Source organism: Polistes fuscatus, unplaced genomic scaffold, assembly GCF_010416935.1.
Source record: "Polistes fuscatus isolate 324 unplaced genomic scaffold, CU_Pfus_HIC Scaffold6, whole genome shotgun sequence".
NCBI lineage: Eukaryota > Metazoa > Arthropoda > Insecta > Hymenoptera > Vespidae > Polistes > Polistes fuscatus.
Genome location: NW_025113140.1, coordinates 501932 through 517689, shown reverse-complemented (window position 1 = coordinate 517689; position 15758 = coordinate 501932). Strand labels below are relative to the sequence as shown.

The 15758-nt window shown below is 36.9% G+C and overlaps 1 protein-coding gene across 1 annotated transcript; it reads left to right on the top strand.

Moving 5' to 3' along the window:
* The first annotated feature begins 14489 nt into the window (after nucleotides 1-14489).
* On the top strand, nucleotides 14490-15581 carry LOC122523192. Its single transcript, XM_043644845.1, has one exon. The coding sequence runs from the start codon at nucleotides 14490-14492 to the stop codon at nucleotides 15153-15155; it is 666 nt and encodes a 221-aa protein (XP_043500780.1). The 3' UTR covers nucleotides 15156-15581.
* Nucleotides 15582-15758: the final 177 nt, after the last annotated feature.

The following is a 15758-nucleotide window of genomic DNA, read 5'->3' as shown; positions in this document are numbered from 1 at the left end:
ATGTTTCGACAATCGATATTCCTAATCTGCCAGCGTTCCTCAAACTTTTTCAACCACCGATCCGTAATTTTGTTTTGTAACATCTGATCACTTTATTAAACTTAAGAAATAGAACATTTCAATATATACGTAAATAATTTTTGAATAACGATAATAATTGAAGGAGACATTTTTGTTTAGAGGAAAGTGCGAAACCAAACGGCAAAGGTTGTGGTGGGGTGTTAAGGAAAACGAGGAATAAGGGATAAGGGATTGCGAGGAGGACAGTAAACGGGCAGGAAACTCTTTGACGAGGTCGTTTCCGGACGAGTCTGATGTTTCTTGACTCTGATCCCAAACGCTATCGCAACAATTGGATAGCTCGAGCCCTTCCTTTCTATCCTACTCTTGCTGTGCGACCATGATAAGCTTCAGAAACAGCTCTTAATGGTTTCCCTCGCGATTACCAGTATCTATATCTCCGATTCATCCCTTCTCATCTCCTCTTCTATTCCTATTTCCTATGTTACTCCTTCTATACTATTGTATCATACGAAAGCTACGAAATCGAGAACATGGTTTCGCGAATATCGTCGATGACTATGACTACATTATGATTCGCTATTGTTAGAGATACCGCAGATGAAATAACTATGTCTTGAATTTACTTCTATTACTGATAACATTAATTCCTTTCGTATGATAATAGTATAATTTGAACACACATTTGTTGCAGTCGTCGAAAGAAAATTGGGCACGTTAGCGCACCTTATACTTACCTTTCAAATTATTTCATAAATAATATCGATAAATTATCTTTAGTAACAAAATATAACTCAATAATATACATTGGACAATTTAATATTATGTAATATTATATATAATAAGAAGAATTCCTGTCTAATGATCATTAAAATATTGTAAGATTTTCTTTCAGGAATCTTTGTTGTTAAAAAGATTCGTTTTAAGATTTTTTTTCAAGCTTTCCATTATCCTTTCTATACTATAAAATTTCACCAATGGGAGCCATTGTAAAACCTTCGCCAAGAGACTCGTTCGTAAACAACGAGATTATCGAAGTTCGATGACAATCTCGACGGCAAATCGAGTTTTCTTCTTTCTCTTTCTCTTTCACTTCGTATTCTTTACCTGTAGACTCTCAGTCTCTTTAATTTCAAAAGGAAACTAACGTACGAACGTTTGGATGGAAACTTTCGTTTTGTTGAAATCCAATAAGAATTACTAATTGGGAGTCTTCTCGTATTATATAAGTTACAATTGTAACGAATTTTGCAAATATTTTATTACCAATCGCAACACATTCTATTATTTCTTTTATATATTGATATACTAAAACTTTTAGTTTCTTCGATGGATTTTGATATATGTACAGAAATATATGTGCAATATATCTTTGGGCAAACACAATCTGTAGAATCGGATTAGACTTCGAAGCTGGAGTCCTCAATCGCCAAACTAAACTGAGTTAAGCCCAGTATTAGTAGCAAAGCCTCGTTTATTAATTCAAACCAAGTTAACCCTCCGTGTTTCTCCTTGCAACCTCGAGGAAAATCAGCAGCGTGTGACGTTACTTTAGGTTAGTTACGGAATAGCTACATCTTAAGAGTTAATACCCGAAAAGGTGCAATAGCTATACTTGAAAAACGATTGATAACATTTGTATAAAGATTAATTAGAAAATGATAGAATAATTAAAAGAATGCTTATCTGAGATTTTGTAGATTAGTACAAATGTCTTCAATTTTACGTATATTTCAGATTCTCGAACATTAACCTGGACAATTGTCAAATCAAAATCTACAAAATATACGAATTTCTATATTCAACTTGGAAACTTGTATAATCCAAGTAAAAGAATTTTTTCTCAGAAAGAGGAGGAGGAGGACACTTCTTTTAAAATAAGATTCGAGAAGATCATACGTCCGGGGAATAGGTTGTAGCAATTGGAGGGCAACCTCGTTACAGGAAGTTTCGCGTCCGAAAAAAGAAATAAAGATAGAAAATAAAGAGGAAAAAAAGGAAAAGGATAGTTGTGCGAAGAAGAAGAAGAAGAAGAAGAAGAAGAAGAAGAAGAAAGTCGCCAAGGGTGCAGCCTTAACTCCGTTGACTCGTCGCCATGTTCGAAGGTTGAAGGCCTGAACCTAAAGAGGGTTCGAAATGTTAGATGGAAGAAGAAGGAAAGGGCCTGGGTGTGCAACGGGCGTAGCGAGTATTCCGCTCCCCGATGGGAAAGGAGTTTGCATAGCGGAAGTACCCTCGAATCGATTCATCGAAAACATCTAACCCTCTTGGAGACCTCCATCTCAAACTCAAACTCTACACCCCTCCCATAACCCCTGGTCCTGAGTACAGAGAAGGGAGTGTACTGTCTCCCTTGATAAGAACGTTGGGAAAAGGAAGGAAGAGATGGGTGGTGGTTCGTTGTGTTAGTGGTAAAGATGGAGATGGTAGGACAAGGGGTGCCAGAGGTGACGCTAGGGTATCTCAGACGCAACGCGAATAGAAAGTACTTTCCTATTCCTTAGACCTTTTTACTACTACTACTACTACTACTACTACTACTCCTTTCTCTCTCTCTCTCTTTTCTTCAATTTCTGTAAACCACAAGTCACGCGAATTCGCCGCAAGGGCCGAACCAACTAAGCCTTAGACCTCTTCTTGCTGGAAGTCTTTCCCGTAGAAATAAAGAAAATACGAAATATTAAATTACTTCCTTCGATCGTCTATCTTCTATCTTTTTATTTTATTCTCTTCTTTTTCTATTCATTTTTTCCATTTCCCTTTTCTTTTTTCTTTCTTTTTTTTTTTTTATTACTCGAGTAAAGTATTGAATATTCAAAACTTTTCTTCTCTCGGAAGGAACTTTCCTATCCTCTCCTGAACGTAGACCATCTCTTTCTCTTACTTCTTTTCTTTCTTTTCTCTTCTGATTGTGGGTGGGAAGTAGGTGGTTCCGCCTCGGTTCCTTTTCCACTTCTCTTACAGTTATATATCGAATTCCTTCCCACGAACTACCCTCCTTCCATTTCCCCCATTGCTTTTTCGCAGACAGTCCAGCTCTCGGACTTTGAAAACTATCGAGACGACGAGAGATCGCGAAAGATACGCGTTTCCTACTGCCCAATGCAATATCATCCTTTTGTTTCCTCTTTGCATTTACCTTAGGAAGAGAGAGAGAGATTGCAATTGCAATTCAAAGGACACATCAGGGAAAAGAGAATTTGTATTTGTCTTATCTTCGGTCTCTCTTTGACATTTTTTATCCTAGATTGAACAAAATATAACTTTTTTTTATCATCAATTAATAGTTTAGTCAGACTATTTTTTATTAAAACGTTGAATGCCGCATTGGGTATCATTGATTACCGCTAGCTCATAAAAAATAGGTATAAAATAAATTTCAATTATATTAATGTTATGTTATAATAGAACTTTATTAAAAAAGAAAAAAGAAAAAGTAAAGAAAAACAGATATTATCGATAGAAAAATAATAAGAAATATGGCAGAAGATTTATCGATACTTTTTTGTTTTTTCTACTGAAAATATTTCTTGTGAACTTCTCGTCCCAACTATTATTATAATAATAAGCAGGTAATCACGTGGAGATTGTACGCGTTGAATTGACGAAGGTGTAAAGTGGAACTTTTTTATATCAGCCTGTAATTATAACTTTCCACGAAGTCTCGATGAAAACTTGGACTTTACTTAGGAAGTAAAGTAGAAGAAACTTCTCCTAGCCTTCTTCGTTATTTCTCTCTCTCTCTCTCTCTCTCTCTCTCTCTCTCTCTCTCATATTCTCCAATACGTCGTAAATTATACCAACGATATACATTCGCTTTCTTAGTCATTAGTTAATGGAAAGGCGAACGACGAAAAAAAGGTAGGAAAGAAGGAAGGAAGGAAGGAATGAAGGAAGGAAGGAAGGAAGGCATAAAGGAAGGAAGGAAAGAAAACTTGGAGTTTCAGGGAAATATGATTAAGAGCTTTTTTCACGTGGTCTGCCAGAGATGCCTTCTTACCTTTCCCCTCTCCCAACCCTTCACCTTCATCCCTTCTAGTTTCTCTCATCTCTTCTTTCCTTCCTTTTTCGCTTTTTTATTTTTCCCTTCCTTTTTCTTTTTCTTCGATGTACAACGTCAACGTCTTCTAACTTCTTGCGCATTAACTTTTCGGATAAGAAGACGGACGTCGAATCGATTCGATTAACATGAAGAGTAAAGTGACTTGGGATATCGATGGGTTAGTCAAACGACGTCAAAAATGACGTTTCTTAAGTCTTAACGAAATCATTTTAAGCTTCTAGGTAGAAAATAATTTGTTTCTTTTTTTTCCTTTTTTGTTTTAACTAAGTTTTTAATCGACTTTCCGAACGATACGGAATATGGCTTTTATTTGTACGATCGAGTCTTTCGATTTAATCTTTTTCTATACCCTACAACCTAGAGTAGAATTAAAAAAAAATAGTTGTTTGAGAGAAGATCCGAAGAAGCCTTTGTTATATGCAACCCGACAAACGAGAGTGTTTAACACGCACGACAGCGACATCTTACATCGATTCGTAAATTCCACGAGCTGTTTGAAATCCAACAGCATCGTGTCGTTCTGCGGTGGTGGTGGTAATGTTTCACAGAATAGATATACGTCTAGTGGCAATGGGGAGAGGGGTATAGCTCGAAGGTTCAAGAGGTAGCAAAGAGTTGCATAGAGTGGGGTGGGATTGGGTTAGGGGTGGGGGGTTTAGATTGTAAGCCGGTAGTAGCATCAGCACAGTAGGATGAAACCACGGGCACGGCTACACGGTCTGGTTGTCGAAAGCCAGGCGCGGTTCGCCAAGAAGATATTTGCTCGAATTCGTGGCGGCAAGAGGAGCCGCTAACTTAGAAATACATTCCTAACATCAAAGCTACGTTTGCCTCTATACATTATATTAACACGCATGCACACACTCGCAAGAATCACCGCAGAACGTTTACGGAGTCGCTTGGCAGCCGACACGAACGGACACGGACAGATGGTTTTAGTCTCTCTCTCTCTCTCTCTCTCTCTCGTCTACCGTCGCTTCCAGTATTACCGTGTAATTACTCTCCTCGCCAGGATGATGCTCACGCGTAAACGCAAGAACAGCCTCCATTTTCGCTCCTATCTACAACCCTAATCCTATCCCAAGCTTTTCCATGACAAGAGAGAATGCCATTTATCCGATAATTTATAATCGGAAGAAAATGAATTATCTTATTGAACATTTATAAACAATAGAATTTTAATAACTTACAACTCGGAGAAATTTATTGGAATATAGTATGAAAATTTTAATTAGTTATTTAAGAAGTTGGTATATTATTAATTCTACTTTACTTTACAAAAGTGCATCTCGTGTGCCTGCTATGGCTGCAAATTTGCGATAGACTCTATGAGGAAATAATTTTGTTTACAAATTTTAGATTCTAGACTTTTATTTTCAAGAATATTATAAATTCATTGTTAAGTGTTTTTTCTGGGAAACAATTCTTTTGTAAAAAGCAATCAATACTTGACATTTTTTACGCAATGTATATAATATATATGTAAATTGACATAATTCTTGGATAGTGTCATGGCTATAAAATGATTGTTTATTTTACATTGTTATGTAAACGCGTACATATATGTCTATTATCTTAGTCATTTAAATATTCTTCTTAGAATACTTAACTGCATACTTGTTGGACTTCTCGTTCGCTTAGTAAAATGAATGCTAGCAAGCTCTTCTCTCATTTCATAAAATCTAATATCATTCGCATTTAACTCGTTTTAACATTTATGACGTTCTTTACAACGAATTACATTTCGTCTTCGTCTTCGTCCTCGTCGTCATCCTTTGACGATTGTAATTATACGGGCGTAGAATTCTATTCTAACATTTAACATTGGAAACTTTTCCATAAAGATAAATCGCAGATTAAGATACAACTTATTGCCAAGGTGGTACGAGGGTGGTAGTGGTGGTCCTTTAAAGTTCACGATTATACGAATCGGTATGAGCAATTTTAATGCAATAATCTTACCAGCACCTTTTCATTCTAACAGTATATAATATACCCAAGTTAGGATTCTATTTTAACAAGATAAAACAGAGTTCGCACTTGGAATATCTCTGATATCTTCTTCTATCCAGTAAGAAGATAGAGAAAGAGAGAAATTATTCTCAACTCTAGAAATGTGTGCACTGCCTACGCAAGCAGTCGGTTCACAAATTGAGTAGGTTGCGCGTCTTCTTCGTCGTCTTGAAAATAAGGTTGTTCGGATGAACGTGTATCCTCCAAGCTGCTAGAGGAACCTTCCTTCTTCTTCTTCTTCTCCTTTTCTCGCCTTCGTCACTTCATTCAGTTTCTTTCGACTTTGCCAACCTTTCTCCACCTCCTTTTCTTCTTCTTCTTCGACTTACGGTAGTCGAGGCAGCTGGGTGCGAAATACGATAAACTTTCACGAATCCCTCGCGACTGACGACGTCGAAAAATATTTACTCCCTGAACGCCCGTCGTGCTTCCTACTGCACCCTTTCTCTCTCACCCCTTTTCTCTCTTTCTATCTATCTATCTATCGTTCGTTCGTTCGTTCGTTCGTTCGTTCTTACTCGCCTACTCACACGTAAAGAAATACACTTTCGACTACTCCGCGACGGAAATCGTTTATTCGCAGGCCAACGGTATTTACATAAATCAGCCATGCAATCTCTTTTTATATTTTGCCAAAGTAGTACGTACCGCATGTACATACATAAATATTCCCTTCCGCATATGTCCTCTTTCTACTTAAAAGTCCCACCCACCAACCCTTACTCCCACTTCTTTCAACGAATACAATATTTCCGCAAGCGAACGTTACCCTCTTGTCTTTCTCACTTTTTAAACGGGCACGTGTGAGCACGTGTACTTCTTCGTGGTATTGGATTGGCCATTTTTAATATAAAATCGTGTTTTCGATGTGTTATTCTTTTTTGTCCATATTTAACTGATGTTTCAATATTAAAAATTAATATCTGAATAGTATAATCCTTTTCTAAAAAAAAAACTGAACATCTTTTCATATATACGAGCTAACTAATTAATTATTCAACTTTCAAAGAGGTTTTATTCTGTAATGACGTAGAGATTTATTATATTCATCATTCTCGGAAGCAGTGACACACATTGGATTCTTTGAAGAGGTTGTCTTTCGAAAAGAAAGGAAGAGAGGTTGAGAGAGAATTAACGAGTGAAGAGAGAGAGAGTTTATGAAAACTCGGGGATAGAAAGACGCTTAGATTATATTACATTTTAAAACTCTAACACGAAGGAAGTGTTAATGAAGCAGTCAAATAACGTTACTCTTGTTGGTGCATCTAAGCGTTAATGACATGCACGTAATGATATAAATGAAAAAGTCAACGCAGCTTCTTTATTTTTTTTTTTTTAAATTTTCTTTAGAGCTTCCAGTCTCCGTAACCTAATTTTTTATCTTAATTACGTAACACAATTTTCGTACTACCACTTTTTCATCAACTTGGCCAACCGTAATATAACGCAAATTTTATTTCCCTAATTTTTCGTATTAATATTATAGATTCGACTAATATATAAATTCTATCCCTTTCCTTTTGGAATCATTCGAATATTATCGATCGTTCGATAATATCTCAATAAGAGTAAGATCTCCTTGCAGTAACGTTACGTCTAATAACTATCTCCTAATATGAAATCGATTTTTCTAAAAGCTGTGCACGCATCTAACTACGCTCGCTCGAACGGACTTTAGTCGAGAAAAAAGGGATCAAACTCTGGCTTCGATCGATCGAAATCGCGCGCTTGGGTTCGCATTCAACGGGTGGCCCTTTGATGTACGCGCCCTTGATGCCCGTCCAGTCCCTTTCGCTGGCCGTTCCCTCTTCCACGTTATCGCTTGCTACGAATCGAAATATTAATTAATCGACGTAACGCAAACGGTGGGGAAAGTGAGGAAGGGGTGAAGGATGAAGGGCGAAGGGTGAAGTCAGGGGGTGTAGAGTGGACTGGAATACCGACACGATCGCTTCGATTATTTTCACTTTACCGGTCGACGATGCACCCGCTGAGATTTCGGTGAGAGTCGGTCAAAGTGGAGAGAAAGAGAGAGAGAGAGAGAGAGAGAATGAGCGAGCTCGATAATTAATTAAACCGACTGCATGATACTCTTTCTCTCTCTCTCTTCGTGTTCTTTTTTCGAATGTTTTCTTTTTTTTTGGTCTTCTTCTTCTTTTTCCTCTTATTCTCCCTTTCCGATTATTCCCCCCATCCCCCGTTTGGAACGAGATCGTTTTTACGGTCATATTTTTCGAGACACCAGGGCGAAAAATCGAGCGTTTGGAATCATCCACGAACAATTAATTACCAGCCTTTCTTTTCGTTTTCTCTTTTCATTGATTTCAACGTTTCCGTTTCGTTACCGATCATTTTTTTTTCCCTTCTCACCGTCCTAAATGTTCTCTCACGCGTGCTGAAACGATTGTACGTTCCGTCTTTTATTGGACGAGGAAAATGCGTGAACGTGATTTTTCTTTCTCTTTTTCTTTTCCATCTTCTTTTTTCGAATTTCAGATGTGCCACGAAATTCTTCTATAGAGTTTTTTTCTGGGATCAACAAAAGAGGATCCGTACGTTTATTTTCTATCGATATCTTTTTGTTCCTCTTTTACTTTTGTTTAACTTTCTTTTTCTCCTTTTTTCTGCTACTTCTCGTATCGAAGATAAGATGAAAAAGGTTTCGCATGCAATTCTTGAGAAAAAGCATTGACGGATTTTCGGAGGTTACAAAAGTGGGAGCTCGTACACTTGCCTGAAGAGCTAGTTTTCCACCAAAAAGGGGATTTAAAATGGCGTCGAGAAGAGACCGAGCGCGCTAAAGCTTTTCAGTTGAGCCTACATGTACTTACTTCCTACTCTCTCTACGAATGGTACAGACGTATTTATACATATGTATATATGTATACACGTAGGCGACTTTCGAAAGTGCTTCTCATCGAAAGTATACTTTTTCCATAGGAAAATGGTATCGATTGTATCGTTTTCTCCAAAAATTTATACAGGTTTTCGCAAACGATACTTTAGAAATATTAAAAGTTACCTTTGATATATTCTGGTAGTGTAAGAAAAATCTTTATATTTCAATTGAATAATAAAACTTAGGATTGAATATTCTACTTTTAATCGTTAATACGTTTTAATAGGAGCGACCATGGGATCAAAGTGAAATCGTAGGAACTGAAATCGCTTGGTAATATTTCAATAGATGCAGGATAAGCAGATAGTTATTATTCGTAACTGGTTTGCACGTGTCCGTTTGGTAGAGAAACGTCAACGTCCTCGGCGTCATCCTAGGTGGGCGACGTACACCGGACGGTTGGTCGCGCAAATCCGGATAATCCATGGAGGATTCGGTGTTGCGTCCGTGCCTGTCGTCGTCCGTGCGAACTTTATACGCGCGGATCCTCCTGAATCCCTAGGGAGAACTCCTCTCCTGGAAGATCGATTGTTACAAAGAATATTCGTTACTTTTCCGTTGCTTTATGCCTTTTCTATCTCGTCAAATATGCTTTTTCTCTTCCTTCTTCACCGTTCGTAACCTAACAACCCCTCTACTTTCTTTTTATTCTATTTCGTTTCTGTCATCCGTCTATCCGTCCGTATGTTTCTTCTCTCTTTTGTTTCTTTTTTAATTTCATTTTCTCCGACTCATTTTCATTTTTTTTTCCCCTTGTTTCTCCGAAGCGACACGAAAAGTGAAAGGTTTTGAGAGGATAGCGCGTTATTCGAGTGGGGTTGGGAAAGACCAAAGAAAATATCGATCAAGTTTAATAATTTAATAAAATTAGCAAGATAAAAAACCTAAGTATCACTTTGGTCGCGTGTGACGTGCCTTTTTTCTTCTTTTTTTCATCTTCTTCCTCTCTACTATTTTCTCTTTTATTTTCTATCAGTCTCTGTTTCTCGTTTAATCATACTTTATTCCCTCTCGTTCAGCCGCGACGAGCTTGCCTGCCTGCCTGTGTCTGTCCCCACCCTCGTGAAATTCAGTCGCACGGGGTAGGAAGATTCGGTTAACGTCGGGGAAACAGGATAAGAGCGCATAATCGCGTTACGTTCTCTCGCAGCAGAAGCAGCCGCCGCCTCGAACGCGCTTCATCGGATGTCTGTAAGATTTAATGAGGCGAGGCGAGTCGACAACGATGTCGTCGCACCGTTCTCGATACCGTTCTCGATTTCGAGCCTCTCACGCTGATGAATCCGATTTATAAGTATCTTACTCGATAACACGATCCTATCTCTCTACTCTCTTGCCAAGCTAATCTATTATCATCTATACGCTTTCCATCTCACAGATACCTACCTGATAACATTCGATATTTTTTTCTTCTTCCATTTATATTTTATTTACAAACAAATTTTGTCATCTTATTTTTTTGTAGAAAAACCTAATTGACGATAATCTTATTCAAATTGAAATATTCTTATAGAGAGGGTTAATGGTTTAGAGGAGTTTGAGGACTGGTAGAATACGTCTTTATTTTATACGATGAAATCTTCTCAAACTCACCGATCCTCCACATGCTGGACTATGAACTTTTTACGTATTAGGCACAATACATTTTGATTATATAATATATAAGTATTATTTCCCCATTTGTTTCGTGTAAGTATGAATAAAATCTAAACGCAACCGTTCCAAAATGAAACAAATAAAAGGTACTAATTTTACCTTAACCAATTATTCTGACTGATTTTGTTCGTTTTATTGTTAATTTATCGATTAATGCCTTTAATCCTAGCAATAATCTTCCTCATTCTTTTTCCTAGTGTTTCATGGTAAATCTATCTTAAAGCTTACTATACTTGCCCGGCATCTGTCTCCGTTCTTGCGAACGGATACTCGCTCAAAATGAAGACGCTGATCCGGGTTGCCGGAAAAGTCTCGCGCGAATACCACAGATTACTGTGAAAAATGGCCGCTCGAAATTACCTCGTGTCTACTTAATGCTCTTCGCACTAATTACTCTCTCTCTCTCTCTTTCTCTTTCTCTTTCTCTCTATCTGTCTTCTTTCTTTTAAGCTTCATCCCTTTTTCATTGTTCCTCGTCATTTCACGTCGTTGGTCGCCGTCCCTTTGGCTCGGTAGTGCCAAAAGACCCTTCCGTTCTTCTTTACGATTTCATTTCGAGCCGTTTTTCCCCTTATTCCATTTTCTCTTTTCCTTTAAGAAGAACGTAGACGAAACGTTCGCGAGTTTAAAAAGAAATTGCTGGTTACTTCGTATTGTTTTGCGTAGCCGCTTTAAAGCTAAGCGAGTTTTTCTCTTCTATCCATGGAAGAAGGAAGAACGGAAGAAAAGAAGATTAAATCTTCCTTTTCTACAAAAGCGGGGACAGTTTTCGAAGCAAGCAGGCAAGCAAGCAAGCAAGTAGGAAAGCTTGATCGCCGGACTCGCCGTTTGAAAAAAAAAAAAGGGAAGAATAGATCCCTCCGGTGACTACTCCATTTTTTCTTCTCGTTATTCCGTTTTTTTTTTTTAATCGCAAGCGAATACTTCAAAGACCGTATCTCTCCTTTCTAAAACGAGAGCATATTGTACTAACGCATTGTCCTAACTGAGATCTCAAGTAGCAGATTTTCTCCCCGTATAATCGTAGACTTCTTGTGTATTGACGATTCGTATTTTCTTATTATGAATATTATAATCTTCTTTTAAGAGCATAATAATTACCATACAGTATTAAACTAAATTTTGAACAATATTTTTCTACGATATAAGTAATAGTATAAATCTATGATGTATCGATCGTATCGTGAAAATAATAAATATTCGTTGTTATACGATCGAATTCAAAGTTCATCCTTGTAAAGCGATTAGTATTGGCTTGAAACTATCAAGGAAACTCGGTACGTCAGTCGAAACGTTAATCGTAGACACGATAATCGGCAGCTAGTCGATTGAATATCGTGAACGTTTCCATAAATCCATCTACGATATGTGATGCCTCATTATTGCCTTTATCCCTAACATTCAACCTATACATCATCAACCTATACGTCCAGCCTATATGATCAATTTATTTGTATACATGTATACGTATATACGTGTACAATACCGTAACAGCAACATCCAAATCGAAGATTCTTTAACAGAATAGTTGAACATCAATGCCGGACAAGGCGAGTTCCCTGTTCGAGTTTCGGTTCAATGATTATATCTCCATGGACATTCGGCTCTTGAAACCTCTTCGAACAGCGGGATCTATTCCGCTTTCGCATGCACGCACAGCGAGTCTACATTATTGCGGCTTATCCGGTATTACGCTTATGTGACGCCGGGTAACATCGCAGCCTTAAGCGGGTACGGTGTATCGAACACGGAATTACCCCATGAATTCTACCCCCACCTCTATTCTGTCGAGTTTCTGCACACAATGCTTTCTCTAGCCCCCCGTACCTCGATCGACCACCTCCTCCTCCTCTTTTTATATTTTTATCTATATATAATATTATGTACGGTTACCGTACGTTCCTATTTTTTTTTTAAGAGGACAATCCTTTATTTCACTAGCGTATTAAAAATGATTTATTTTATCCTTTATTCTTTTGTTAAATTATTTTATTTATTTATATTAGTGATTTGTTAATTTTGAAAATAAAAATAAACATTCTGTTATATCATTCTATATAGAATGATCTTTCACGGGGGATATGTTATTGCTAGAAATACAAAACGGTTTTCTCTATTTCTCTCTCTCTCTCTCTCTCTTTCTCCCTTTTACTATGACTTATCGAACGCGACTTGTTGCACGTAGTACACACTCGATCGCGAAACGATTGTTTCCCGGCATTGTTAGATTACGACGGCGCATGGCCTTTGCTATTAATAACGTTGGCCTGCGATAAAGTCTCGTCGAAAATTCGGATGCTCGGACGGTAATTAAAGATCGTGGAAAACCGATAACGAACGATCGGAATAGACCCTTCCTCTCTTTCTACACCAATAAAACCATCTCTCTCTCTCGAATTCTCTCGATTGTTCGAAAGTGTGCATATACGATTTTAACCGAACCTGTTTTCTTCGTCAAAATAATAAAAACGCTTGTATGACGTTCATTCGATATCCGATTTCTTTTTTGATAAAATAAAGTAACGTTTATTATGGCACACCCATTTCACTATTTAACATTATTGTACAATTTGGATTTTACTCGGTATTGAAATTTCGAATTATTCGGAAAAAAAGTGGTGGATCCCGAAACTTTTGCGCACTATTGTATATCCTTATTCAAAGCGTATCGCACTTAATTAAGCTCTCTTTGCTGCAACCACGAGGTAAACTCATAGTCTTACAATGAACGCTACGCGAACGTGATCTCTAGAGTCATGTGAAGGGAGAGAACTGGGCTTAAATTCTGCGTTCGGTTTCTTCGGTAGAATACTCGCAGTGTTTTCCTACCAACATTTGTACACCTCTCTCTATCTCTTTCTCTCTCTCTCTCTCTGCGGTAACTTATGAGCTAGAGGAGCGAATAGAAAATAGGAGTTGGTGGGAAGAGAAAGGAAGAAAGATAGATAGAGTTAAATTTAGATAGAGAGAGGGAGAGAGAGAGAAATGTAGAAAGCGGAGAAACGGTACGAGTGTTGTTAGAAATTCTACGAGTAACTTCTGTAATCAGCAGTACTCGGTGGTTCTTGGAACCGTCGCGGAATTCGCAGGCGGATCACGTCGTTATTTAACGAGATTATGTCGTTAACCAACAGGATCCAGACCGAATCGATATCGATTCGGCGATATGAAATTAAGCTGGCCCATTCATCCTGATTAACGAGCCTGGCGTGAGCCCGACGTCGTAATCGCATTTACATGTTTTCTTCCGAAATTCCAACTACCCCATCGTATCGAATATTTGACCGTTCTCCTTATACGACGGGTCCCCAAAAATTTAAGCAGTTTTTATAGTGTAAAATCTAGGAATAGCGGAACTTGGAATTTTGTTTGTCTGTTGAAATGACAATACACAAGTTTCATCAAATTGATTCTTGTTGATTTTTACTTCTAGCTTTTATAAACGTATAATAATATTTTTGTTGATAAAATGACTGATTGTTGAATATTATACAATTTTATCGACATATTACTAGCTACTAAAACATAAAGTTGATGATATTGTAGAATTCTTAGTAATCAATAGCATTACTAATAATTTTATCTTATCGTTAGATAAATACGATTTTTTATAGTAAAAAATTTGTACATATACGTGCTTCGAAACATAGTTTTCTTGCAGTTTGTTGTTACAATATTACCGGAAAGTACTGCCATTGCAGTGAGCGTTTATAACAATTTGTAAGTACATAACATAATTTACGATTATAATAATTAATTTGTATTTATTTATGTTTTCTTATTTTTCTGTTCTACTAGTTTCTTGAAGATTTTCTTGTCTACAATAAAGAATTAAACATGACGAAAATGTACGCTACAAGCTTTTATAGTAATAACCAAACACCTCGGACTCGTGGTTATTGTGATGCATCTATTTACGATAAAATGAAGAAAAATCCTTTGGACACGGATTTTAAGGATTTTGTTAAACTCGTACCTGCAAAAGAACTTGCTTCAATTTTGGAAAAATATAGCGATGACGAAAAAACATTAGAGTCACTTGCTTGGATATTGGGCGACGAGTATAGCAATATGACATGCGCTTTAGAAAACTTACCAGAATATAAAGCGTTAATAAAGTATATCCAAGAATCGGGATATAACAGAATGGTAAAGTTTCGAATACTTCATGACGCTTATGGCTCGGAAGAGTATATACCACTATCATTAATACGATTAAATTCAGAAGAGCTGTCGGAAACCGGCATAAATGGTTATCTCAAAAAATACTTCGCTATTCTTCCATTGGAAGAGATCAAAAGACTTCATGATAAAAAAATGGTAGAATCTTCAGCGTTTATGAAATTCAGTAATTGTATAAATTCCAATAAATATTATGGAATTGTTGATTCTCTTGAATCAAGACAAGAATACAAAGATTTCGTACAGAAATCAAAAGAAGCTGGAATTGATTTTGTCGCTATACAAAATCTCAAGCTTCGTATTCTTGGTTTCGGGCCGTGAATTATACGCAACAAATAATCGAAATGGGTCCTTATTCGAATTTTGTTGTGTATGCGTTAATGGCTACTTGGGAATTGTTGCAAATGGAAGAACATTTTGAAGAATACGTTATGTTCTTACCATTTGAGGAATATTCCATTTGAATAGCATCATGATAGGATGCTTTAAACAGCTTTCTTTGGAAGTTGTTAGGGAAAGGTATACGTTTTTGTAACGAAGATTGGAAATGAATAGTGAAAAATATAAACAGATATAAATATAGTTAAACATCGGAATGCAGTTATTGGAAGAATATTCGAATAGATAAGTGAATATAGAAAGAAAAGAGAAAAGAAAAAGCAAAAATGCAAAAAAGAAAGGAAAATTTGACATAAAAGAAATTTTTAAATTTCTTTAGATGTAACTATTTTAATGTTACATATAATAACTAAGGATTTATACAAATTTAGTAAATATACTGACATTTTCGAACGCAAATTCGTATTAAAAACGTGTGCATTTCTAAATTTTTTTAGTCGTGCGCCTAGAATAATATTGAAAACAAATTAAAGAATAAGTCTCCTATTTCGCCTGCAATAAATTTGCAATCCTTATAATATATGT